Source organism: Chelonoidis abingdonii, chromosome 9, assembly GCF_003597395.2.
Source record: "Chelonoidis abingdonii isolate Lonesome George chromosome 9, CheloAbing_2.0, whole genome shotgun sequence".
NCBI classification, from domain to species: Eukaryota; Metazoa; Chordata; order Testudines; family Testudinidae; genus Chelonoidis; species Chelonoidis abingdonii.
The window spans coordinates 86,318,644-86,344,697 of NC_133777.1; the positions used below are offsets into that span (position 1 = coordinate 86,318,644).

The following is a 26,054-nucleotide window of genomic DNA, read 5'->3' on the forward strand; positions in this document are numbered from 1 at the left end:
CAGAAGCTTAATTGCTGGGGTTGGGCTGGATGCTCTGTGCTCTCTGTGTGCATAGACACTAACCTTTTTTGTGTTCTCTTTACTCTGCAGTTAGCACCTACAGGCAGCATCTCTCTGGTCAGCTCCATGACTTTCATCCAGAACCCAGTAGAGATCTGTGACCAGGTGTTTGCCTTGATCGAAAACCTCACTTCCCAGATATGCAAACGTCTGGAAGATCCCAAATCTGCAGGTGAGTGGCTGGGCTCGGGAAGAGGGTTGTCCAGAGCAGAACCCTTTGGACTGGTCTGTGCAAGCATGAGCTCTGAGCTATATAAATCGGTGTCTGAAGCAAAGAGGCGTAGGAAACACATTTTTGGAGAGAGGCTTGGCTAATGCATGAAGGGAGCAGTTGGACTCAGCTGAGCAGCATAGTTCTGCTCCGGAGGAGGTGCCTTCCAAAGAGTGGTAGAAAGCTCCAGTTCTTATATATAAAATTATATAATACGAGAGAGAGAGCGCGCGCGCTGTTGATCTGAAAGCTCCCATTCCTATTTTGAACTATTTTCAGGAAAGCTGTAACACCAAGGATCTGGATTGCACTGTGCTCAGGGTGTTAGTGATTACTGTTAGTAGCTATGCACACTTCTTGGGTGTGACTGGGTTTTCCAAGCCCATTTCTGATATTTGCTGTGAGGCTGTAGGTCTTTCTGTATTTTTCCTTTCCTTTTCTAGCTGGAATCCCAGCTATCAAACACATGCAGTCTTGTCAGCTGAAACTCAAATAAGAGTAGCCTGGGTGTCAACACAGAACCATAGGAATGTGGGGCTGGAAGGGACCTTGAAGTCATCAAGTCCAGCCCCTTGTGCTGAGGCAGGACCAAGTAACTCTAGACCAGCCTTGACAGGTGTTTGTCCAGCCTGCTCTTCAAACCCTCCAGTGATGGAGATTCCACAACCGCCCTTGAAAGCCTGATCTGGAGCTTAACTACTGTTCAAGTTAGAAAGATTTTCCTAATATCTAACCTAAATTTCCCTTGTTGCAGATTTAAGCCCATTACTTCTTGTCCTACCTTTAGTGGACTGCAGAACAAATGGTCACAGTCCTCTTTATAAGAGCCATTGTCATATTTGGAGACTTATCAGGTCCCTCCTCAGTCACCTTTTCTCAAGACTAAACATACTCACTGTTTCAAACTTTTTCTTATAAGTCAGAATCTCTAAACCTTGTATCATTTTTGTTGCACTATTTTATATTTTCTCCAATTTGTCCACCTCTTCCTAAAGTGTGGTGCCTAGAATGAGCACACTACTCCAAATGAGGCCTCACCAATGCCAGGTAGAGCAGGACCGTTACCTCTTGTGTCTGACATATAATAGTCCTGTTTAATACACCTCAGAGTGAGATTAGCCTGTTTTGCAACTGCTTCACACTTTTGACTCGTATTCAATTTGTGATCTGTAGAACCCCCTGATTCTTTTCAGCAGTACCACCGCCTAGCCAGTTATTCCCCATTTTATAGTTGTGTATTTGGCTGGATTTTTTTTCCTTCTTAAGTATAGTACTTTGGTGGTTTCATTTTATTGATTTCAGACCAGTTCTCCAATTTGTCAAGGTTGTTTTGAATTCCAATCCTGTCCTCCAAAGTGCTTGCAACCCCTCCCAACTTGGTGTCATCTGCAGACTTTATAAGCATACTCTCCACTCCATTATCCAAGTCATTAATTAAAATACTGAATAGTACTTACCCAGGACTGAGCCCTGTGGGACCCCACTAGATACCTCCTCACAGTTTGACTATGACTGATTTGATAACTGCTATTTGAGTGTGGTCTTTCAACCAGTTGTGCACCCATCTTGTAGTGATTTCATCTAGACCACATTTCCCTAGTTTGCTTTTGACTGTTGCACATGACATTCTCATAAGCCTTACTAAAGTCAAGATATATCCTTTCTACTCCCCCTCCCCCACCCCCACCCAACACATACACAAGGTCATACCTCTTTCACAGAAGGAAATTGGGTTGGTTTGGCATAGTTTATTCTTGACAAATCCATGCTGGCTATTGCTTATAACCCTATTATTCTCCGGGAGCGTACAAATTGATTGTTGAATAATTACAAGATATCGAAGATAGGCTGACTACTCTATAATGCTGAAGGACCTCTTTTAGTACATCTACACTGCACTTTTAAAAACTGCAACAGTGAGTCTGAGCCTGGGTCTGTAGACCTCAGGCTTATGCTAAGGCACTAAAAAGAGCTGTGTAGACATCTGGGTGCATGCTGGAGCTCAGGCTCTGAAACCTGAGGTCATGGTTGTGTTTCTCCAGCCCAAGTACGGATGTTTACACAGCTGTTTTTAGTACAAGCTGGAGCCTGGAGCCCTAGCTCTGAGACTCTGTGCTGCAGGTTTTCAAACAGTGTAGAGACCCTCTGTTTCCTTTTTAAAACATACTGGTTTTGTTCTTGCTGCTCTTTAGACCTGCAGCTGTACCACAGCGAGACTTTGGAGCTGATGCTGCAGCGCTGGAGCAAGCTGGAGAGGGATTTCCGCATGAAGAATGGGCGCTATGACATCAGCAAGATCCCTGATATCTATGACTGCATTAAATATGATGTACAACACAATTGTACCCTGAAGCTGGAGGGCACTGCTGAACTCTTCAAACTCTCCAAAGCCTTGGCAGATGTGATCATACCCCAGGTACAATCTGGCTCAACTCTTTCCCCTCTCTCCTAGGAGTGGTGTCCACTCTCAATAGTGGAAGTGTCTGGCATGAGTCTCACAAAGGGATGCGTCTTCAGGCCCGTCAGGTTTCCCTGCTGTGTGAGCAAAAACCAGAAAGCGATTGGTTGGTGTTTATAAGAGGATTCACTGTACTGAGTAGTTCCTACTTCTTCTGCATTTTCTCACTTGTGGGACCAAGGCAGCTACTCTGCAAGCCTCCCATATCTTCTAGAGAGTATTGTCCACTGGGTCAGCTTGCCTCTCCCTCGCTGTCTTAGCCAGAAACCTTTTCCTAGCCTTGGAACCTAAGTGGCCCTAACCACGCTACAGTTCCTTCTAACCACTGAAGGTGTAGCAAGCTTGAATCATACGCAGAGTTCTACGTGCTTATCTTGTTGGGGTTTTTCTTATACTGTTTAGGGGCAAATTTTGCTTATAGTTAAATTATCAGCCAACTAATCCGATTTCTTAAGTCAAAAGTGCAGAAAATGAGATGTCCATCTGGCATGGGCTTCCTCTAGACTATCACGAGCAGAAGAGTAGGCTCCCTCACAACCCCACTGTCAAGGGAGACTCTTGAGGTCTGCTAAGCTAAGGTTAGCCGTGCACAAGTCCAGCATCAACATACAGGATTGGCCTGCAGAGATGGGAAGGCTGCCTCAGACCCCAGTTGGTGGGAAAGCTCTTCAGGCCCAATTGATTAAGTCTGGCTATCAAGTTAAGGATTTGCTCTCTATTAAGATTGCTGGATAAGTCCAGGTCAACCTAGCAGACCTGGCTGTATGCCTAAAGTAGCTCCTGAAGGTCAAAGGCCATTGTGCACCTCTGAAACCAAAGCATGGATCCAGTTGTCTGGGATCCAGCCAGCATGAGGATCCAACCCCTTTGAGGAGGAAGAGTCCCTTATCTAGTGATTCTGTGCCCAGCATGGGACCATTTAGGCCAGTGGTTCTCAGACTTCTGTACTGGTGACCCCTTTCGCATACCAAGCCTCTGAGTGCGACCCGCCACCCCCAAATGAAAAACCACTTTAAAACCATTATAAATGCTGGAGGTAAGTATATTTAAAAGTGGGGTTTTGGGTGGAGGCTGACAGCTTGCGACCCCCCCATGTAATAACCTTGTGACCCCCTGAGGGGTCCCAACCCCCAGTTTGAGAACCTCTGATTTAGGCAGAGGCCCTGAACCTATCCTGTTCAATGGAGCCTGGTACTGCAGGTGTAACACACCGTGATCATTAAAGAACTGCTTGTCTTACTGGCTTTGTGCCCAAAATGGTGATGTGAGCATCCTTGTTGAGGTCCTACCTCCACTGGAAATTGGGAACTACATTGCAAGCTTCGGATGGAGTTCAGGATGGTGGATCTGTTAATGAGATGGAGTCTTAACGATGGTCTTCCTGTCTGGTCATGTTCACATGTAAACGCTTGATGCCCTGCTTGTCTTGGAGAGGGTTTTCCCCTTCCAATGCCCTGTCTTTCAGGCGCTCTCCTTGAAAGTCAAGAATGGGACAGAATCCATTTTTAGGCTCTTAATAAACTGATTGCTGAGGCTTCTGGTAGTAAGTTCTGAAGCTGTGTTCCCTGATTCCAAGAAGGGCCCGTTGTGGTTATCTTTGGTTCCTAGCCTACTCCCAAGAGCTCAGCTGAGCCCCTGAAATTCAGCTTCCCAGGATTGGGTTTGAGAATCTAGCACTGGGGATCTAACAGGCTCAAAAACTGTGCGTGGCTCATGTCTGAGGACATGTCGTAGGCGCTGACTCCATGGGTGCTGTGGGGCTGGAGCACCCATAGGGAAAATTTAGCGGGTGCTCTGCACCCACCAGCAGCCAAGCTCCCCCCATCTCCATTCCCTCCACCTCCCCCGAGTGCAGCGTCCCTGCTCCTTCTCCTCCCAGTGCTTCCTGCTCGCTGACTAACAGCTGTTTGATAGCGCTTAAGACTTTCCGGGAGGGAGGGGGAGGAGTGGAGACATGGCACGCTTGGGAGAGGAGGCGGTAAAGAGGCAGAGTAGGGGTGGGGACTTGGGGGGAAGGGAGTGGAATTGGGGCAGGGCGAGGGTGGGGCCATGAGCCACAGGGATTGAGCACCCACAGGGCAGAGGGGAAGTTGGCATCTATGCATGAAGTTATAATACAGCCTTTTCCCCACCTAGTCCTTTCAATTCTAAGGCATCTTACGGAGCCAAAGGTTTCACTATTATGCCATCACAGAAAAACAAGTCTCAGAGGATCTGATGAATAGCTCCACAAGGGGCTGCCTGTTGGCTTCAGAGTTTTTTCTGCCGCTGTCATCGTTTGGCTAGCCCTTTTAAGGTGAGCTGGGCTCAGCCTTCCTTATGATGGAGCAGTTCCTGCAGCTGATCCTGACTGGCTGGGAATCAAGTGGCTCAAGTCAGTTATCAGATCCAAGTGGGGAAGAGTTGGGTGACTCATCAGGGGTTGGGATAGTTGCTGGAGGGAGAGTCCCTCCTATGACTGACGCTGAAGGGAGAGGGCAGCAGGAGAGGATGAGGCTTTTGTGGCAGAGCTGAAAAAAGACAATCACTCAGACAGACAGCCTGGAAATAGACTTGGAATAAGGCTCCAGCCTGGGGAGAATCTGATTTGGGAAAGGATTCTGGGATGAAGTCCTGAGGGTAGAAGCCAGACCTGCAGGGATAAAGTCCAGAGGTCTGCACTGTGAGTGAGTGGGGCAGAAGGTTAGCCAAGGAGGAGTGGAAGATCCTGTTGTTTTATGCTCTGACTACAGACTCCTGCTTGCCAGGGTCTCCCTGAGAGCAGGTGGACCTGTTGGAGGACTATTGTTAGGGCTAGGAGGGAGATGCTGTACCTCCAGCAGGCCACAAGGGGTTGCAGAAAAGATACCCTTGCAACAGGGCTATGAGGCTGCAGTGCGAGAAGAGATACTGGGAACTCTCCCCTTGTGCAGGAAAGGATCCATGGAGAAGAATGTGCTGTCAATCCAGTTTGGACCTTGTGCTATTGGTGAGGGACCATAAGATCTACTTTGATATCCCCTGGATCTGGCAGCATAAATGCGTAATGGCTGTGTCTCTGACATCTCATAGGAGGGAGTACAAGCAGACCATTTGTGTTCTCAGAGCTACTGCCCTCAGATTTGTCTGCTTAAAAACCAGGAAGTAAATGTTTCAATTCTGATTCTGGAGTGGCTCCAGCATGAAGTACACAGCAATCCAGAGCATCAGTGCTAAGCATATCTAGATACCATGGAATTTTCAGTACTGCCTTTTGTATGGGTAGTAGAAACACCTAAGGTCTCCCGTTCTCTGCTTTACCAAACCCTTCTTGGAGCTGATGGAATACACGGGGTGTGGTGGACAGTCAGGCCCAGAAATTGACAAGAGTCTCTGTAAAAGAGCTCTGATTTCTCCCATCTGGAATGCAATGCATCAGGGTTTTTATCTGTAGTATAAATAAAAACAGCAATAGAGTGCATTCCAGATGGGAAGAATCACAGGGTGTGTTGGGGATGGGGGGGTATTAAAGAAAAATCACTAAGCTTAAGGGTGTGTGAGTTTTTTGCTGCTTGGTTTAATGCAAATAAAAATTTGACAGCTATCATACAGTGTTGGCAGTTGGAGTATCTGGCATGGGGGAAATCACTGACTGAATTAGCTGTTACCACTCAAGAAAGAGCTCTTGGTGTCATTGTGGATCATTCTTTGAAAACATCCACTCAATGTGCAGCAGCAGTCAAAAGCGAACAGAATATTGGGCATCATTAAGAAAGGGATTTGATAATAAGACAGAAAATACATATTGCCTCTATATAAATCCATATTACTCCCACATCTTGAATACTGCGTGCAGATGTGGTTGCCCCATCTCAGAAAAGGTTCAGAAAAGGGCACAAAAATGATTAGGGGTATGGAACGGCTTCCATATGAGGAGAGACGAATAAGACTGGGGACATTTTTCAGCTTGGAAAAGAGATGACTAAAGGGGGCTATGGTTGAGGTTTATAAAATCATGACTGGTCTGGAGAAAGTAAATAAGGAAGTGTTATTTACTCCTCATAACACAAGAACTAGGGGTCACCACATGAAATTTATAGGCAGCAGGTTTAACACAAGAACAAGAAGTATTTCTTCCCACAGCGCACAGTCAACCTGTGGAACTCCTTGCCAGAGAATGTTGTGAAGGCCAAGACTGTATAACAGGGTTCAAAAAAGAACCAGGTAAGTTCATGGAGGACAGAACCATCAATAGCTGTTAGCCAGGATGGGCAGGGATGGTGACCCTAGCCTTTTGTTTGCCAGAAACTGGGAATGATTGACAGGGAATGAATCCCTTGATGATATGTTATGTTCATTCCCTCTGGGGCATCTGGTATTGGCCACTGTCAGAAGACAGGATACTGGGCTAGATGGACCTTTGTTCTGACCCAGTATGGCCATTCTTACATTGCACCCATTAAATGGATTAAAAATTGGCTAACTGATAGATCTCAAAACATGATTGTAAATGGTGAAACATCCTCAAATGGGAATGTTTCCAATGGGGGTCCTGCAGGGGTCGATTCTTGGCCCTGTCCTATTTAACATTATGACTTGGAAGGAAAAAACAAAATCATCCCCAGTAAAGTTTGCAGATGACACAAATTGGGGGAGTGGTAAATAACAAAAAGGACAGGTCACTGTTCCAAGCAATCTGGATGTAAGCAAACATGTTTTAATATGGCTAAATGTCAATGTATACATCTAGGAAAAAAGTATATAAGCCATACTTACAGGATGAGGGGTTCTAGCTTGGGAAGCAGTAACTTTGGGGGAGGGGAGGATTGTGGTGGATAATCAGCTGAACTTGAATCACAGGACTGGAAGGGACTTTTTATTTATAATTGGAAATATACCTTTGTCCTAGAGCTGGATGAGACCTTGAAAGGTCATCAAGTCCAGCCCCCTGCCTTCACTAACAGGACCAAGTACTGATTTTTGCCACCGATCCTTAAGTGGCCCCCTCAAGGGGGGAACTCACAACCCTGGGTTTAGCAGGCCAGTGCTCAAACCACTGAGCTATCCCTCCCTCCTTGAGAGGTCATCTGGTCCAGTCCCCTGCACTCATCACAGGACTAACTATTACCTAGACCTTTCCCAACAAGTGTTTTGTCTAACCTGCTCTTATTCCACCACCTCCCTAGGCAATTTATTCCAGTGCTTAACCACCCTGACAGGAAGTTTTTCCTAGTGTCCAGCCTAACCTGCCCTTGCTGCAGTTTGAGCCCGTTGCTCCTTATCCTATCCTCAGAGGTTAAGGAGAACAATTTTTCTCCCTCTTTCTTGTAACAGCCTTTTACATACATGAAAACTGTCATGTCCCCTCTCAGTGTCCTCTTTTCCAAACTAAACAAACCCAGTTTTTTCCAATCTTCCCTCATAAGTCATGTTTTTTTAGAACTTTAATAATTTTTGTTGCTCCTCTCTGGACTCTCTCCAATTTGTCTACATTCTCCCTGAAATGTGGCACCCAGAACTAGACACAATGCTCCAGCTGAGGCCTAATCAGCGTGGAGTAGAGTGGAAGAATTATTACTTGTGTCTTGCTTACAACACTCCTACTAATACATCCCAGAATGATGTTCGCTTTTTTGCAACTGTGTTACGCTGTTGACTCATATTTAGCTTGTGGTCTACTGTGTCCCCTAGATCCCTTTCTGCAGTATTCCTTCCTAGGCAGTCATTTCTCATTGTGTATGTGTGCAACAGATTGTTCCTTTCTAAATTGAGTACTTTGCATTTGTCCTTGTTGAATTTCAACCTATTTACTTCAGACCCGTTCTCCAGTTTGTCCTGATCTTTTTGAATTTTAATCCTATGCTCCAAAGCACTTGTAACCCCTCCCAATCTGCAGACTTTACAAGTGTGCTCTCCATGCCCTTGTCTAAATCATTGATAAAGAGATTGAACAGAACTGGACCCAGAACTGATCCCTGTGGACCCCGCTCGTTTTACCCTTCCAGCATGACACTGAACCACTGATAACTACTCTCTGGGAACGGTTTTCCAACCAGTTTTGCACCCTCCTTATAGTAGCTCCATCTAGGTTGTATTTCCCTAGTTTGTTTATGAGAAGGTCATGCGAGACAGTATGGGAAGCTTTACTAAACTCAGACTCTAGGACTGGAAAGGACCTCAAGAGGTCATCGAGTCCAGTCCTCTGCCCTCATGGCAGGACCAAATACTGTCTAGACCATCCTGCATAGACATTTATCTAAGCTACTCTTAAATATCTCCAGAAATGGAGATTCCACAACACGTTTGCTTTTTTGCAACAGTATCACACTGTTGACTCATATTTAGCTTGTGGTCCACTATGACCCCTAGATCTCTTTCTGCCATACTCCTTCCTAGACAGTCTCTTCCCATTCTGTATGTGTGAAACTGATTGTTCCTTCCTAAGTGGAGCACTTTGCATTTGTCTTTATTGAACTTCATCCGGTTTACCTCAGACCATTTCTCCAATTTGTCCAGATCATTTTGAATTTTGACCCTGTCCTCCAAAGCAGTTGCAATCCCTCCCAGTTTGGTATCGTCCGCAAACTTAATAAGCGTACTTTCTATGCCAACATCTAAGTCGTTGATGAAGATATTGAACAGAGCCGGTCCCAAAACAGACCCCTGCGGAACCCCACTTGTTATACCTTTCCAGCAGGATTGGGAGCCATTAATAACTACTCTCTGAGTACGGTTATCCAGCCAGTTATGCACCCACCTTATAGTAGCCCCATCTAAATTGTATTTGCCTAGTTTATCGATAAGGATATGATCATGCGAGACCGTATCAAATGCCTTACTAAAGTCTAGGTATACCACATCCACCGCTTCTCCCTTATCCACAAGACTCGTTATCCTATCAAAAGAAAGCTATCAGATTGGTTTGACATGATTTGTCTTTACAAATCCATGCTGGCTATTCCCTATCACCTTACCACCTTCCAAGTGTTTGCAGATGATTTCCTTTAATTACTTGCTCCATTATCTTCCCTGGCACAGAAGTTAAACTAACTGGTCTGTAGTTTCCTGGGTTGTTTTTATTTCCTTTTTATAGATGGGCACTATATTTGCCCTTTTCCAGTCTTCTGGATCTCTCCTCTCCCATGACTTTCCAAAGATAATAGCTAGAGGCTCAGATACCTCCTCTATTAACTCCTTGAGTATTCTAGGATGCATTTCATCAGGCCCTGGTGACTTGCAGGCATCTAACTTTTCTAAGTGATTTTTAACTTGCTCTTTTTTTATTTTATCTTCTAAACCTACCCCCTTCCCATAAGCATTCACTATGTTAGACATTCCTTCAGACTTCTCAGTGAAGACCGAAACAAGAAGTCATTAGCATCTCTGCCATTTCCAAGTTTCCTGTTACTGTTTCTCCTCCTCACTGAGCAGTGGGCTACCCTGTCCTTGGTCTTCCTCTTGCTTCTAATGTATTGATTAAAAAGTCTTCTTGTTTCCTTTATTCCCCATAGCTAGTTTGAGCTCATTTTGTGCCTTTGCCTTTCTAATCTTGCCCCTGCATTCCTGTGTTGTTTGCCTATATTCATCCTTTGTAATCTGACCTAGTTTCCATTTTTTATGACTCCTTTTTATTTTGTAGGTCATGCAAGATCTCATGGTTAAGCCAAGGTGGTCTTTTGCCACATTTTCTATCTTTCCTACCCATCGGAATAATAGCTTGCTTTTGGCCCTTAATAGTGTCCCTTTTGAAAACTGCCAACTCTCTCAGTTGTTTTTCCCCTCAGTCTTGATTCCCATGGAACCTTACCTATCAGCTCTCTGAGCTTACCAAAATCTGCTTCCTGAAATCCATTTCCTTATTTTTGCTGTAATCTCTGTACTCCTTCTCCCTTCCTTAGAATTGCAAACTCTATGATTTCATGTGATTTTCACCCAAGCTTCCTTCTACTTTCAGAGAGAGTACGAGTTCCTCCCTATTTGTTAAAACAAGTCTAGAACAGCTTCCCCTGAGGTAGCTTTTTCAACCTGCTGAAATAAAAAGTTGTCTGCAATGCAGTCCAGGAACTTATTGGATAGTCTGTGCCCCGCAGTGTTATTTCCCAACATATCTGGATAGTGGAAGTCCCCCTTCACCCCAAATCTTGGGCTTTGGGATGATTTTGTTAGTTGTATAAAAGCCTCACCACACTCTTCCATCTGGTTAGGTGGCCTGTAGTAAGACATCCTAGCATGACATCACCTTTGTTTTTACCCTTTTATCCTAACCCCAGAGACTCTCAACACTTCCGTCTCCTATAGTCCATCTCCACCTCAGTCCAAGTTGTACATTTTTAATATATAAGGCACACACTCCCTTTTTCCATCTATCCTTCCTGAGCAAACTATACCCATCCACACCAACATTCCAATCATGTGTATTATCCCACCAAGTTTCATGTGATGCCAACAATGTCATAGTTGTATTTATTTATTAGCACTTCTAGTTCTTCCTGCTTATACCATACTTCTCGCATTTGTATATAGGATCTAAGATACTGGTTTGATCTTGCTCCCAGTTTTGCCCTGACCCTCCTTTCTCTCTGCATTATGCCCCACGCGTCCCTCTGTTTCCGACCCATCCTCCCAGGTCGTCATGTTCCCCATTTACCTGTCAAGTATATACCATGTCTAACGCTTCCCCACAAGCTTTTTACCCTGTCAAGGGAACTGTCAGGTTGGCTTGACACTATTTGTTTCTGACAATACATACTGACCGTTACTTATCACCTTATCTTTCTAGGTGTTTGCAAATTGATTATTTGCTCCATTATCTTCCAGTACAAGAAAGTACTAACTGGTCTGTAATTCCCTAGTTGTCCTTATTCCCTTTTAATAGATGGGCAAATATAAGTAAACCATTTCCAAGTCATTCTGGAACGTCTCCATCTTCCATGATTTGGAAAGATAAGAACATAAGATGCATACTGGGTCAGACCAAGGTCACCAGTCACCCATATCGCTATTACCGACATAAGCCAATGCCAGTTGCCCCAGAGGGACTGGTGAAACCTAAACAAGGTAATAATCAAATGAGCTTTCCTTAACCAATCCTCTCACCCTCTTGACAAAAGCAGAAGGCTAGGGACACCATCCTTACCATCCCTGGCTAATAGGGAAGGATGGCTTCAGTGAGTTTGAGGCATTGATGAGCATTGGCCTGCTAAACCCAGGGTTGTGAGCTCAATCCTTGAGGGGGCCACTTAGGGATCTGGGGCAAAAATCAGTACTTGGTCCTGCTAGTGAAGGCAGTGGGCTGGACTTGATGACCTTTCAAGGTCCCATCCAGTTCTAGGAGATAAGCCCATTAAATAAAATAGGTATAACATCTGTTAATTCATCTAGTTCTCTTTTAAACCCTGTTATAGTCCTAGGCTTCACAATGTCCTCAGGCAAGGGGTTCCACAGGTTGACTGTGTGCCAGAGAATTTCATATTTGTTTTAAACCCGCTGCCCATTAATTTCATTTGGTGGCCCCTAGTTCTTATGGGAACAAGTAAATAACTTTTCTTTATTCACTTTCTCCACACCACTCATGATTTTATGTATGTCTATCATATCCCCCCTTAGTCTCCTCTTTTCCAAGTTGACAAGTCCTAGTCTCTCTTTAATCTCTCCTCATATAGGACCTGTTCCAAACCCCTAATCATTTTTGTTGTCCTCCTCTGAAGCATTTCTAATGCCAGTATCTTTTCTGAGATGAGGAGACCACATTTGTACGCAGTATTCAAGATGTGGGTGTACCATGGATTTATGTAGTTAATAGTTCTGCAATGTCACATTTGAGTTCTTTCAGAACTCTTAGGTGAATGCCATCTGGTCCTGGTGACTTGTTACTGTTAAGTTTATCAATTAATTCCAAAACCTCTCAGTGACACTTCATTCTGTGACAATTCCTCAGATTTTGTCACCTACAAAGGACGGCTCAGGTTTCGGAATCTCCCTAACATCCTCAGCCATGAAGACTAAAGCAAAGAATTAATTTAGTTTCTCCACAATGACTTTGTCTTTAAGTGCTCCTTTTGTATCTTGATTGTCTAGGGGCCCCACTGGTTGATTAGCAGGCTTCCTGCTTCTTATGTACTTTAAAAAAAAACATTGTTTTTGGCTAGCTGTTCTTCAAACTCCTTTTTGGCTTTCCTCATTACATTTTTACACTTGCAGTGGTTATGCCCCTTTCTATTTACCTCACTAGGATTTGACTTCCACCTTTTATTAAAAGATGCATTTCTCTCTCACTGCTTCTACCACCTGGTTAAGTCAAGTCATGGTGGCTCTTTAGTTTTTTTTTAATTTGGGGTATACATTTAAGTTGGGCCTTTATTATGGTGTCTTTGAAAAGTGTCCATGCAGCTTGCAGGGATTTCACTCTAGTCACTGTATCTTTTAATTTCTGTTTAACTAACCTCATTCTTGCACAGTTCCCCTTTCTGAAATTAAATGCCACAGTGTTGGGCTGTCAAGGTGTTCTTCCCACCACAGGAATGTTAAATGTTTTTATATTATGGTCACTATTTCCAAGCCGTCCTGTTAGTTACCTCTTGGACCAGATCCCGTGCTCCACTCTGGACTAAATTGAGAATTGCCTTTCTCCTTGTAGGTTCCTTTACCAGCTGCTCCAAGAAGCAGTCATTTAAAGTATCGAGAAATTTTGTCTCCGCATTTTGTCCTGAGGTGACATGTGCCCAGTCAATATGGGGATAATTGAAATCCCCCATTATTACTGAGTTCTTTATTTTGATAGCCTCTCTAATCTCCCTTAGCATTTCGTCATCACAATCACGGTCCTGGTCAGTGATAGATAATAGATCCCTACAGTTATATTCTTATTAGAGCATGGAATTACTATCCATGGAACATGGATTCATTTTAACATTATTTCATTTGATTCTACATTTTTTTTCACATATAATACCATTGTAGATAATCGCTAATGGCTCAGATATCTCCTCACTTAGCTCCTTGAGTATTATACGGTGCATTTCCCTGGTGATTTGAAGACATCCAATTTGTCTAAATTTTTAAACTTGTTCTTTCCCTATTTTAGCGTTTTCTGATCCTACTTCATTTTCACTGGTATTCACTATGTTAGACGTCCAATCACCAACAACCTTCTTGGTGAAAACTGAAACAAAGACGTCATTAAGCACCTCTGCCATTTCCACATTGTATTATTGTTTTTCCCCCTTCACTGAGTAACAGTCCTACCCTGTGCTTGGTCTTCCTCTTGCTTCTAATGTATTTGTAGAATGTTTTGTTACCCTTTGTCTCTAGCTAGTTTGATCTCATTTTGTGCCTTGTCCTTTCTAATTCTGTTCCTACATACTTGTGTTGTTTATGTTCATCCTTTGTCATTTGACCTAGTTTCCACTTTTTGTAGGACTCTTGATTTTTAGATTTGAAAGTTTCATGATCACATTCACCCAAGCTGCCTTCCACTTGGATAAATAGGGAGGAACTGGTTGAGAATTTCCAAATCAAATCTAGAATAGCCTCTCACCTAGTAGCTTTCTCCACCTTCTGAAATAATAAATTGTCTATCCAATAAATTCTTGAATGTATTGCATAATCTGTACTCTGCTGTGTTGTTTTCCCCAACAGATGTCGGAGTAGTTGAAGTCCCCCATCACAACCAAGTCCTGTGCTTTGTATGATAGGCTTTTAAAAAACAAACCAACCATATCCTCCTCCTTCCTCGTTAGGTGATCTGTAGTAGACCCTTACCATGACATCACCCTTGTTTTTTTACTCCTTTTATCCTTACCCAGAGGCTTTCAACAAGTCTGTCTCCTATTTCCATCTCAACCTCAGTCCAAGTATATACATTTTTAATATATGCCTAGTGTGACACTATGGCCAAAAGAGAAAGCAATCCTGGGATGTATCATCAAAGGAATCTTGAGTAGGAGTAGAGAGATTATTTTACTTGTGTATTTGACAGTGGTGTGACCACTGCTGGAATACTGCATCCAGTTCTGGTGCCCACAATTTAAGAAGGATGTGGATAAATTGGAAAAGGTTCAGAAAAGTCATGAGACTGATTAAAGGATTAGAAAACCTACCTTATGATAGACTTAAGCAGCTGAATCTATTTAGCTTAACAAAGAAAAGGTTAAGGGATGACTTAAATACAGTCTAAGTATCTATAGGGGAACAAATATTTAATAATGGGCAAATCAATCTAGCAGAGAAAGGTGTAACATGATCCAGTGGCTGGAAACTGAAGCTAGACAAATTCAGACTGGGAATAAGGAATACATTTTTAACAGTGAGGGTAATTAACCATTGGAACAATTTATGAAGGATCGTGGAGGATTCTCCATCACTGAAAATTTTTAAAGCAAGATTGGATGTTTTTCTAAAGCTCTGCTCTAGGAATTATTGTGGGGAAAGATCTGTGGCCCGTGTTATACAGGGGAGGTGAGACTAGATGATCACAATGGTCCTTTCAAGCCTTGTATCTATAATTCTCCACATCAGGCAGAGGGGGGACTTGAACTGGGGACAACCTCATCCTGGGGGTGGATCTCTAACTACCTAAAGGTGGCAAGGGAAATCTCCTCCCACTCTCCCAGGCCCTCTGGAGAATCTAGTCTTTCACTTTTGTCAAAATGCCTAAAATCGAAACAAAAGCCTTTGGAGTTGAAGGTTTCATTTTAATATTACCAAAGTACTCTTCTTTGGTTCAGTCAAATCTGTATGGCAACCAAAACTGCGCTATTTGAAACCCCACCCCCAAAAACACACACACACACAAACCTACCAGCTTATTTTTTCCCCTCCCACCAGGGATAATGCACTTTGTCCATTGCTTTGACCCAAGAACAAGCAAGAGCTATCAATAAAGTTCTTTTCCTTCGCTAAGAGCAGGAATGTCTCTGTATATTCTATTGACTTGGTGATCTTTCAGATATTGGTCAAATTGCTACGTAGTAGCTGTCACTAGCCATGATTGGAGCTTGACTTTTCTGTCCAGTATCCTGGGTCTTAGTCATCTTAAGAAGGCTTGCTTTCCAAGCTACAGGAGCTCCTTGAGGTGGGAATCTCCATTCAGGTCTGAATTTTTTCTGGTCAGCTGCTTGACTCTGGAATGCTGGAACATTTCTCATAAGGGTGATGCTGTGCTCTATCCAAGCCTGTTGGAAAGCAGGAGGTGCTGATCAATCAGACCTCCTTTTCAGAGGTGTGGGTTAAAAATTCTCAGATAAAAGGATGTGTCTGAGCATGCTTGGGACCACCTCCCCTCATATGTACTCAGAGCCCTTTATGAAGGGATGGGGAGGGAATGGGTAAGTGTCTCTAGGTGACACTGCTCACTGCAAGCTTCCAGAATATACGAGAGGAGCCTTGATTGCACACATGTGAATAGTCAGAAGCTCATGTTGAAGAAATCTGGTTATGTGCAAGAAGCCTGCATTATCTATATAAGGATCTGGCCCTAAGAAGCCAGCTTCAGTGTCTGTTGGTCTGGTGGGTACCAGTGACCTAGGGAAGGATAGGAGAGAGGTCTTGGAGGCCAAATTTAGGCTTCTAGGGAGGAGATTCAAGTCCAGGACTTCAATAGTAGCGTTTTCTGAAATGCTTCCAGTTCCACACACAGGGCTAGTTAGATAGGCAGAACTGTAAGGTGTCAATGTGTGGATGAGACAATGATGTAGGAAGGAAAGATTCAAGTTTATTAGGAACCGGGGAACCTGTTGGGAAAGGAGGCGCCTATACAGGAAGGATGGGCTTCATCTAAACCAAAATGGAACCAGACTGCTGGCATGTAAAATTAAAAAGGCCATAGAGGAGTTCTTAAACTAAGGGCTGGGAGGAAGCTGACAGGCGCAGAGGAGCATGCAGTTCAGACAGAGGTATCCCATGGGGAAGGACCTATTAACAGGGATTCTCTATCCTAGTAAAAAGAGGAGAGTTTAGAAGTAAAAGTAGAAATTGAAGAGAAACAGTCAAATGAAAGAATCCCAATTCTACATCACATGAAGGCAGACAACTAAAAAGTGACAGATGTTATAAGTGCTTGTATGCAAATCCGAGAAGTTTAAATACTAAGGTGGCTGAACTTGAGTGCTTGGTATGATGTGAATATCCTCATTTAACGGAATCTCAAACATGGTGGAATGACAGTCGGACACTAATAGGAATGATAGTATAGGTCATGCTGGTGGAGGAATGATACTATATTTGAAAGACAGTGTAATCAAATATAGTAAAATTGTTATATGAATAAACTAATGTAATCTCTATGGATAGAAATTCCATCCTTGAATAATAAGAGTATAGCAACAGGAACATACTACAAAGCACCTGGCCAGGATGATGACAGTAGTTCTAAACTGCCTAGGGAGATTAGAGAGGCTATAAACAGAGAAAACTCAATAATGGATGGTTTCAACTATCCCCATATTGACTGGGTACATGTCACCTCAGGACAGGATGCAGAGATGAAGTTTCTTGACACCTTTAAATGACTGAAATGACCCTGTTCCTGTTTCTTGAGCATGACTCGTCCCTTGGAACCCACTACGGTAGAGGTGCTTATAGCCATTTGAATATGACAGCATCCTAAATGGAGCATAGAGTCTGGTCCAGAAGTATTGTACTGGAACTGCTTGGTAATCGTGACATAATTTAAATAGCTTGCTAGGCAGAATAGGGAAATGCCAAAGAAAACCCACCACAGTAGCATTTAACTTCAGAAAGGGAACGACACACAAATGAGGAAGTTATGTTAAACATAAATTAAAGGAACAGGCACAAAAGTGAAATGCCTGCAAGTCTGCATGGAACTTTTTTAAAAAACACCATACTAGGGGCTCAACTAAAGAATAGTAGGAGGATTTTTTTTTAAAATCCACCAGCTACACAATAGAGTAAAAGAAGCAGTTTGAGGCAAAAAAGGATCATTAAAAATGGAAGTGAATCTACTGAGGAAAATAGAAGGAGCATAAACTCTGGCAAGTCAAGAGTAAACTTGTGAAGACCAAAAGTATAATTGGGTTAAAAAAAACATGAGAAGTTCATGAAGGATAGGTACATCAATGGCTATCAACCAAGATGGTCAGGGCTGCAACCCCATGCTCTGGGTGTCCCTAGGCTTCTGACTGCCAGATGCTGGGGCTGCATGACAGGGGATGGATCACTTGATGATTACCTGTTCTGTTCATTCCCTCTGAAGCTCCTGGCATTGGCTGCTATCTGAAGACAGAATCCTGGGTTAGATAGACCATTGGTCTGACCCAGTATGGCTGTTCTTATGTTCTGTTCTTTCTGTTACTACTGCAGGAATATGGGATTAATAAGGAGGAGAAGCTGGAGATTGCTATTGGCTTCTGTCTTCCTCTCATCAAGAAGATCCAGTTGGACCTGCAAAGAACCCACGAGGATGAGTCTGTCAACAAGCTGCACCCGTTGTAAGGACCTTGCTGCATGTTGGTACTGGTGGGGGACACTGTGCCCTGAGAAGGCCATGCCATATGTTGACCTAGATGGACCAACCAGTGATGTTAAACTAAGGCAGTAGTGCATTGCAGCAGGGGGAGGGAGTGTTGCTGCCTTTATCAGAATGTGCAGAGGGGAGCAGGTGTTTGGCTGGGGAGAGGACTACACCATTCCTACAGGGCCTGTTCCTTAGGATGCTGTGTATCAGGCCATTTGCTCCTTGCATCTTGCTCTACCTCTGTTACCCTCAAATGTGGGTGTATTTATCTCTGCAGAATTATTTCTGTTAGGCATGCATTTCTGAGAGAGTCCATATGAACTAAGCTGCATTGGTTTGGTTTAGATACTCAAGAGGAGTCCTGTCCCCAGGTCGCCATGTCCGGACACGGTTATACTTTACCAGCGAGAGCCACGTACATTCGCTGCTCAGCATCTTCCGCTATGGTGGGCTCTTGGATGTAAGTGTGCCAGCAGTACCACAGGGTAAACCTCCCCCTTTCTTCATCAGCCCTGTCTAGGGTGACCAGTGTGCGGCTGCAGATTACCCCTTCTAGCTAACACCCCACCAATGACTCATACCACTTGCTTCTGACCAGCGCTGTCTCTGCTGTGTTTGCATGTTGTGGCTTATTTTCATCTTTGGCATGTGGAGGGTTGTTTTTGCTAAGGGTCTGATTCTTGCTCCGTCTTCTTGCTGAATAATACCTCATTCCAAGACCAGCCCCACTGATTTTAGTGGGAACCCAGCGGAAGTCTGATTTCAGTGGCATAGCTCGTGGAGTAATACGGTTCTACTGAGTGCGAGTAAGGGTGACAGAGAGGGCCCAAGTGAGAGAGTTGGCATCTGCTACTCTCCTCTCCTCACCCTGCTCTTGGAAGGGAAGGGAAAGGAAGCTGATTCCTCTTGAGCAGGGCCAAGCTCCACTCTAGAGGCTTTCTTCGAGTCATTGACTTGGAACTAAATGTGCCCCTGAAGTGAGCTGAAATTGCAGCTACTTTAAGGTGTGTGCATAACTGGCTGGAAAGCTGTTACCAGAGAGTAGTTATCGGTGGTTCACAATCAAGCTGGAAGGGTATATTGAGTGGGGTCCCGCAGGGATCAGTTCTTGGGCCAGTTCTGTTCAATATCTTCATCAATGATTTAGGTAATGGCATAGAGAGTGCACTTATAAAGTTTGCAGATGAAGCTGAGCTGGGAGAGGTTGCAAGTGCTTTGGAGGATAGGATTAAAATTCAAAGTGATCTGGACAAACTAGAGAGAACCTGAAGTAAGGAACAATCAGTTGCACACATGTACAATGGGAAATGTCTGCCTAGGAAGCAGTCCTGCAGAAAGGGATCTGGGAGTCAGTGGATTACAAGCTAAATGAGAGTCAATAACGCTGTTGCAAAAAACAAACAAACAAACAAAAAATACACACCACGTTCCGGGATGTATTATCAGGAGTGTTGTAAGCAAGACACAAGAAGCAATTCTTCCGCTCTAATCCATGCTAATTAGGCTTCAACAGGAGTATTGTGTCCAGTTCTGGACATAACATTTCAGAGAAGATGTGGACAAATTGGAGAAAGTCCAGAGAAGAACAACAAAAATGATTAAAGGTCTAGAAAACATGACCTATGAGGGAAGATTGGAAAAAATTGGGGTTATTTAGTCTGGAGAAGAGAAGACTAAGGGGAAGCATGAGTTTTCAAGTACATAAAAGCCTGTTACAAGGAGGAGGGAGAAAAATTGTTCTCCTTAAGAAAAATTGTTCTCCTTTAAGCCCATTTAAGCAATGGGCTTAAATTGCAGCACGGGAGGGTTAGGTTGGACATTAGGAAAAACTTCATAACTATCAGAGTTGTTAAGCACTGGAATCAATTTCCCAGGGAGGTTGTGGAATCTCCATCATTGGAGATTTTTTTAACAACAGGTTAGACAAACATTTGTCGGGGATGGTCTAGATGACACTTAGTCCTGCCTTGAGTGCAGGGGACTGGAGTAGATGACCACTCCAGGTCTCTTCCAGTCCTGTGATTCTGTATATGAGTGGGTCTCCTCAGCAAGAAGAAAGTGGAAGGACCTGGCATTTGGAGACTGAGCCCTGTGTCTCCTTTGATAAGAGTAGAGCCTAGAATTTCACATCGCCGCAGAGCTTGAATTGGAGCCTCAGTGGTTGATTGGGTTGGCTTTACACACACATTCCCTGTGGGTATTAGAAGGGCTAATAAATGCACTGCCTCACAAACAGCTAATCATGTTCTTTGGTTCGCTTTTGTCTCCTATCGTGCTATTCCCAGAAGTTTTGTAGGAGTTAGGGCTTGTTTAGCAGGTTCAAGTTCATGTGCCTGGGGCAGCTCTCTGTTTGAGGAAAGTAGCCATATGTGACTTTGTCTAACTTTCTGGTCAATGTCCAGGGTGTTTTGCTTACACTCCCCATCCCCTGTAGTGTCAGGGGATACTGGGCTGCATGGCATGCTACCTTGGAGCCATGGCTGTGCCCTAGTGAGAGGTCAGGGGACACCATGCTGCAGGATGTGCTGCCCTTCCCATCTCATAAATGGCATGTCCAAAGTGTTCTCTGGTTTTTCTATTTATCAGACCCTTTTGTAAGAGCAACCCTCCTTTCTTTCCATTCTCCCTCCTCCATTTTCTCACTGCTTCTTGCACATATTTCATTCTGCAGACCACCATTTGAGAACCAGCATGTTAGGGAAACTGTTATGGATTATGTTCCAAATCTCAGCATGACGTTAGAGGGGAGTTTGCTGCTGGATGTGCTAAAATCTGAACATGGCTGTAGCTGTAGCTAGAGTATCCCTTCCTGCCATCATTTCTTTCTGTAAACTCCTCAGTGTTCAGTTAGCTGCCGATTAGCTGAGCAAAGCGTTTCTGTGCTGACAGGGATGTTACACTGTGGAGAGGAAATCCTCTCAGACCCATTTCACTTAGTGCTGCAAGTTGTCTGCCATTGCTTTATCCCATGCTACTGTTTGTGTGTATGTATCAGGAGTCCAAGGACCAGCAGTGGAAGAGAGCCATGGACTATTTGAGTGCTATCTCAGAACTGAACTACATGACCCAGATTGTTATCATGCTCTACGAGGACAACAACAAGGTAAGGGATCTAGAACTAGAGTAAAAGCTTTCCTCCTGTGATGTGAGACAGTGGCCACCAGGATCCAGCACTCCCTGTCTTTGCCCATGTGACACGGCACTGGCGGGCCTCCTGTCATACCAGGCAGTGAGGGCCCAAAACTGATTACACATTTTCTTTCTGAAATGTGAGATGGGAAGTCTTCCGGGCTGAAGAGTCTCCCAAAACACAAGTTTCTGGAGCCAAGAGTTCCTGTTTGGCCAAGAATCTATAGACCAGAATCCTTCACTTAGTTAAGGGAATTTCAAATTGGTATTTAAAAATAGCCTGCTGCTGAGCAGCCCCTTCCAGTCACAGGGTTAATCTATGACTAGTTGAATCTATGATCAGACACCTCTGCTATCAGCTCCCTTTGGCTGGGATCATCCCAGAGGTGCTGGAGGCCAGACATAACAGCCTTTTATTAGTGTTAGTCTTTGACCACTGGTGAGAGAGAGAGAATACTCCCCTCTTCTCCCAGTGTATTGTTAGAAGAGACCGTATCATCTGTAAGCGGTTGGGGCAGAGCACTTGAAGTCAGTCCTGTTGTAATAGGTTGTCTGTGTTCTTCTGCTGACCCCCTGTGTTATAAATGTTGGAACTCTGTAGGGAAAGGTTAACTGAGCCCTTCTGACTCATTGTGGCAGCTACCACTCATTAACCCACCCTTGATTTAGGGGGAGTGACTGTGGCCCTCTAGTTATTGGAATCTAGGGGCTGAGCCTCCTAGAGGAGAATAGCCCAACTATGGCATTTGTGGCTAATATTGTGTTAACTTGTTGAGATAAATTAATCACTGAGCTAAACAGTAGTGGTTGCCTAGGTGTAAGTGAACACGACCTAATTACATTTGTTATCTGTAAACAAAATATTGTCCTAACCAATAATATTTACTTGGCACTTTGAATGATAATTGGAAGTTGTTTAAAATTTTAGTAGATGCCTCCCCCCCCCAATCAAAATTTCCCAGACAGAAAAACCTATCCTGATTAAAAAGGGAAGAGAAGAGAGTACTATAGAATTGCATGCACAAATGGAAAAATGAGGAGGTTGATAACAATGACTTAACTGGTGGTTTGAGGCAGGAATCACTGGATGAAATTCTATGGCTTGCATTATGCAGAAGGTCAGATAGGTGATCATAATGGTCCCTTCTGGCACTAAAAATCTATTAAATTAGCAGTCATTAAGAAAGGGATAGATAAGACATGTTGCCACTATATAAATCCATGGCACGCCCACATCTTGAATATTGCATAAAGATGTGGTCATTTGTAGTGACACAGGACTCACCCCTGCAGCACTGCCTGCTGGTTGTCTTCAGGAATGAGCATCCAGCCTCTGGAGGCCCTCTTCAGGCCTGTGTCTCACCACCACAACTGGCCCCCCATGTCCCTCCCAGGACCCTAGTGCCCCTTTAACTGGGTGCTGCCCCCTGGCAGTACCCCCACAATTCTGGGTCTGCCTCTGCCAGGGGATCCCCTACCCACTATCCCCACTTCACCTCAGTCTTGGCTACTGCCCAGTCTTCATCTAGCCCCCATTCACTGGGGCAGACTGCAGTATAAACCACTCATCACAGGCAAAGGAGTATGGACCTGCTGTCTCTGACTACCTGTGGGCTTCCCCTAATAGGCCTTATCAGGTCTGCAGCCTGGGGCTTTCCTAGGCCAGAATTCCCCAGCTCTCTTAGCCTTTCCCCAGCCCTGCTCCACTCCAGATACCTAGTTAACCTTCCTGCAGCCAGGCCCTTCGCTCCCTGAACACAGAGAGAGACTGTTGAGCTCCTGGCTCCCAGCCTCTTATATAGAGCCTGCTGAGGCCCAACTGGGGCGTGCCACAGCTGAGCCTACTTTCCCCAATCAGCCCAGGCTTCTTGCCCCAGCCCCAGCCCTCTCCTGGGCTGTTTCAAGCCCCGCAGGGCAGAAGAGGATAACCACCCTGTTACATTACCCCTTCTCAAAAAAGAATATTGGAATTGGAAAAGGACAACAAAAATGATTGGGGGTATGGAATGGCTTCCATATGAGGAGAGATTAATAAGACTGGGACTATTCAGCTTGGAAAAGAGAAAGTTATGGGTGGGTATTATAGAGGTATATAAAATCATGAATGATGTGGAGAAAGCAAATAGAAGTGTTATTTGCTCCTTCTCATAATACAAGAACTAATGGTCACCAAATTAAATTAATAGGCAGCAGATTTAAAACAAAAAGAAGCATTTTTTTCACACAATGCACAGTCAACCTGTGGAACTCTTTTTGCCAAAGGATGTTGTGAAGGCAAAGACTATAACAGTGTTTAAAAAAAAAAGAACTAGCTAAGTTCATGGAGGATGGGTCCATCAATGGCTATTAGCCAGGATGGGCAAGGATGATGTCCCTAGCCTCTATCTGCCAGAAGCTGGGAATGGGTGATGGGATGGATCACTTGATGATTTCCTGTTCTGTTCATTCCCTCTGGGGCACCTGATATTGGCCACTGTCAGAAGACAGGATACTGGGCTAGATAGATCTTTAGTCTGACCCAGTATGGCCATTCTGAAGTTCTTATGTTTTTAGTCATGAAATGCAGACAATTGATACGGGATGCCAAAGGAATCAATGCCAAAAATCTATAGTAGAGTTAAGAGGACAATAACAGACTTTTTTTAAATATCCAGGAAAAAAATCCTAGCAATGGTGCAAGTCTGCACTAGATAGAGATGATAAAATTGCCAATAATGATGCAGAAAAGACAGAAGTATTCAATAAATATCTCTGTTCATGATTTGAAAAAAAGAGCTGAAAGTAGACAAATCTAAACTAGAGTATGAGGTGGGAAGTTTTAACAGTCAGGGTAACGAACCCTGGGAACAACTTGCCCAGGGATATGGTGGATTCTCCTTCAGAGAGAGAGAGAGTGTGTGTGTGAAATCATGACTGCGTGTGTCTTTCTCAAAGATCTGCTGGAGCCCAACCAGGAGGCATCCTGGGTGACATTCCCTGGCCTGTGTTGTCCTGGAAGTCATAATCTATAAAGCCAAAGTCAAGGAAGGTGTAAGACACACCCTCCCCAGTGTGTGATCAGTTTTGAAGGGAGGGCAGGTACAGCATCTCTGAGTATGTTTGCATAGCCCAGTATTGACTGGGTACTCCGGAAGCTACTGTGATAAACATAATACTGAGCTCTGTGCTGCTGGGTGAGACATAAAGCCCAAGTTAGCATGTCTGTGCTTGTCTCATTGCTTCTGCATTTCCACGTAAGCGATGTGCTTGGGGTGTGTGTTGTTTTGGCATGGAGGAGAAACGGCTGAGGGCCAGTATCACAGCTGAAGGTGTGGCTGATTTTTGTGTTCTCAGGACCCATCTTCAGAGGAGCGTTTTCACGTGGAGCTGCATTTCAGCCCAGGTGTGAAAGGATGTGAGGAAGATGGAAGTGCCCCTACAGGGTTTGGCTTTCGGCCTGCATCAGCAGAAGTGAGTCTGCAGTCATTGTGCCCTGTTTGAAGGGCCTGCCTGTGTCACTGAGGCACAGGCCTTGTGGGAGATAGTGTGGAGCACACCAACTGCACTGCTCCTGAGGGAAAAGCAGCGTGCTAATGAAAGAGGTGAAGCCACAGGCCCACCTCTCCCCCATCCTTAGAAAAGGGGCTGGGACCCAAGTGTGCTCAGAAGAGCCCTTGTGATACTGACGGAGCAGGCTCTGGTGTGCTCACAGCAGGGCCAGGTGCAGTCTGACCCAGAATCCTTAGTCACACTCTGATAAGCACATGCCTAGCAGCTCCACTGCGTGCTGCAGTGCTTCCATCGGCCAGCAGTGGCCATGTCTCAGGCCTGCTCTTGCAGTAGCTTATATGGCAGCTGAGGATCATTTGCGGGATTGAGTTTCCTGGCTGGCTGGGTACTGTGTGTCTGTCTCAGGTTTCAGGGCTGGGTGTGGGGAGATGTACAAAACAAAGTGTGTTTACAGGTGTCTGACTGGAATTCTGCTGGGCCTGTTTTTCCTTTCAATAAATCCCACCTGGGCCTGCATTGCTAGTTGTGTTAGTGATGCTACCAGTATTTCCTTCATGCAGAATGATGATAAGAAGCCAAACCAGGGCAGCATGGAGGATCTCTCCAAAGTGAAGAGCATTGATGAGACAGACCAAGCACAAGAAAGGTCACCCCAACTCTCTGAGCCAATCTGCATTCAGCGGAGATCGCCCTTGATCCGCAACCGGAAAACTGGGTCCATGGAGGTAATGGGGCGGGTATAAAATAATAATAGGAGATATACCTATCTCCTAGAATGGGAAGGGACCTTGAAAGGTCATTGAGTCCAGCCCCCTACCAGCAGGACCAAGTACTGATTTTTGCCCCAGATCCCTAAGTGGCCCCCTCAAGGATTGGGCTCATAACCCTGGGTTTAGCAGACCAATGCTCAAACCACTGAGCTATCCCTCCCTCCATAGTTTCAGTTGCTCTGATCTAGTCCTCTTGCCCAGACTGGGCATCTCAGTTTTATCATTGCAGAAAAGCTGCATTTTCTGGGACTCCACTTTTAACAGTGTACCAGGGTCTGAATTACTGCCATGAAAGGAGTTAGGGCTGTGGTCACCAACCGGTTGATCACGATCGAGTGGTCGATCCTAGAGGATCTCCCAGTTGATTGCGATCTCTGGTGGCACAGTGTGGCTGCCGCTAAGGCAGACTCCCTGTCTACCCTGACCACACGCTGCTCCCAGAAGCAGCCAGCACAGCCCTGCAGCCTTGGGTCTCCCTCCGTGCACTGCTCCTGCCTTCAGGCA

The 26,054-nt window shown here is 44.5% G+C and overlaps 1 protein-coding gene across 19 annotated transcripts in view; it reads left to right on the forward strand.

Moving 5' to 3' along the window:
- PPIP5K1 (diphosphoinositol pentakisphosphate kinase 1) overlaps window positions 1–26,054 on the forward strand; it is a 222,927-nt gene that overhangs the window by 46,480 nt on the left and 150,393 nt on the right. For all 19 annotated transcript variants that reach the window (XR_004372082.2, XM_032768637.2, XM_032768645.2 and 16 more), the window contains 7 exons: window positions 91–232; window positions 2,464–2,687; window positions 18,009–18,136; window positions 18,508–18,622; window positions 21,158–21,265; window positions 24,625–24,741; window positions 25,341–25,505. Coding sequence is in view for 18 of the 19 variants with exons in the window: in XM_032768637.2 (XP_032624528.1) it covers window positions 91–232; window positions 2,464–2,687; window positions 18,009–18,136; window positions 18,508–18,622; window positions 21,158–21,265; window positions 24,625–24,741; window positions 25,341–25,505 (999 nt within the window). In the remaining variant the exon portion in view is untranslated. The remainder of the gene's footprint in view (window positions 1–90; window positions 233–2,463; window positions 2,688–18,008; window positions 18,137–18,507; window positions 18,623–21,157; window positions 21,266–24,624; window positions 24,742–25,340; window positions 25,506–26,054) is intronic.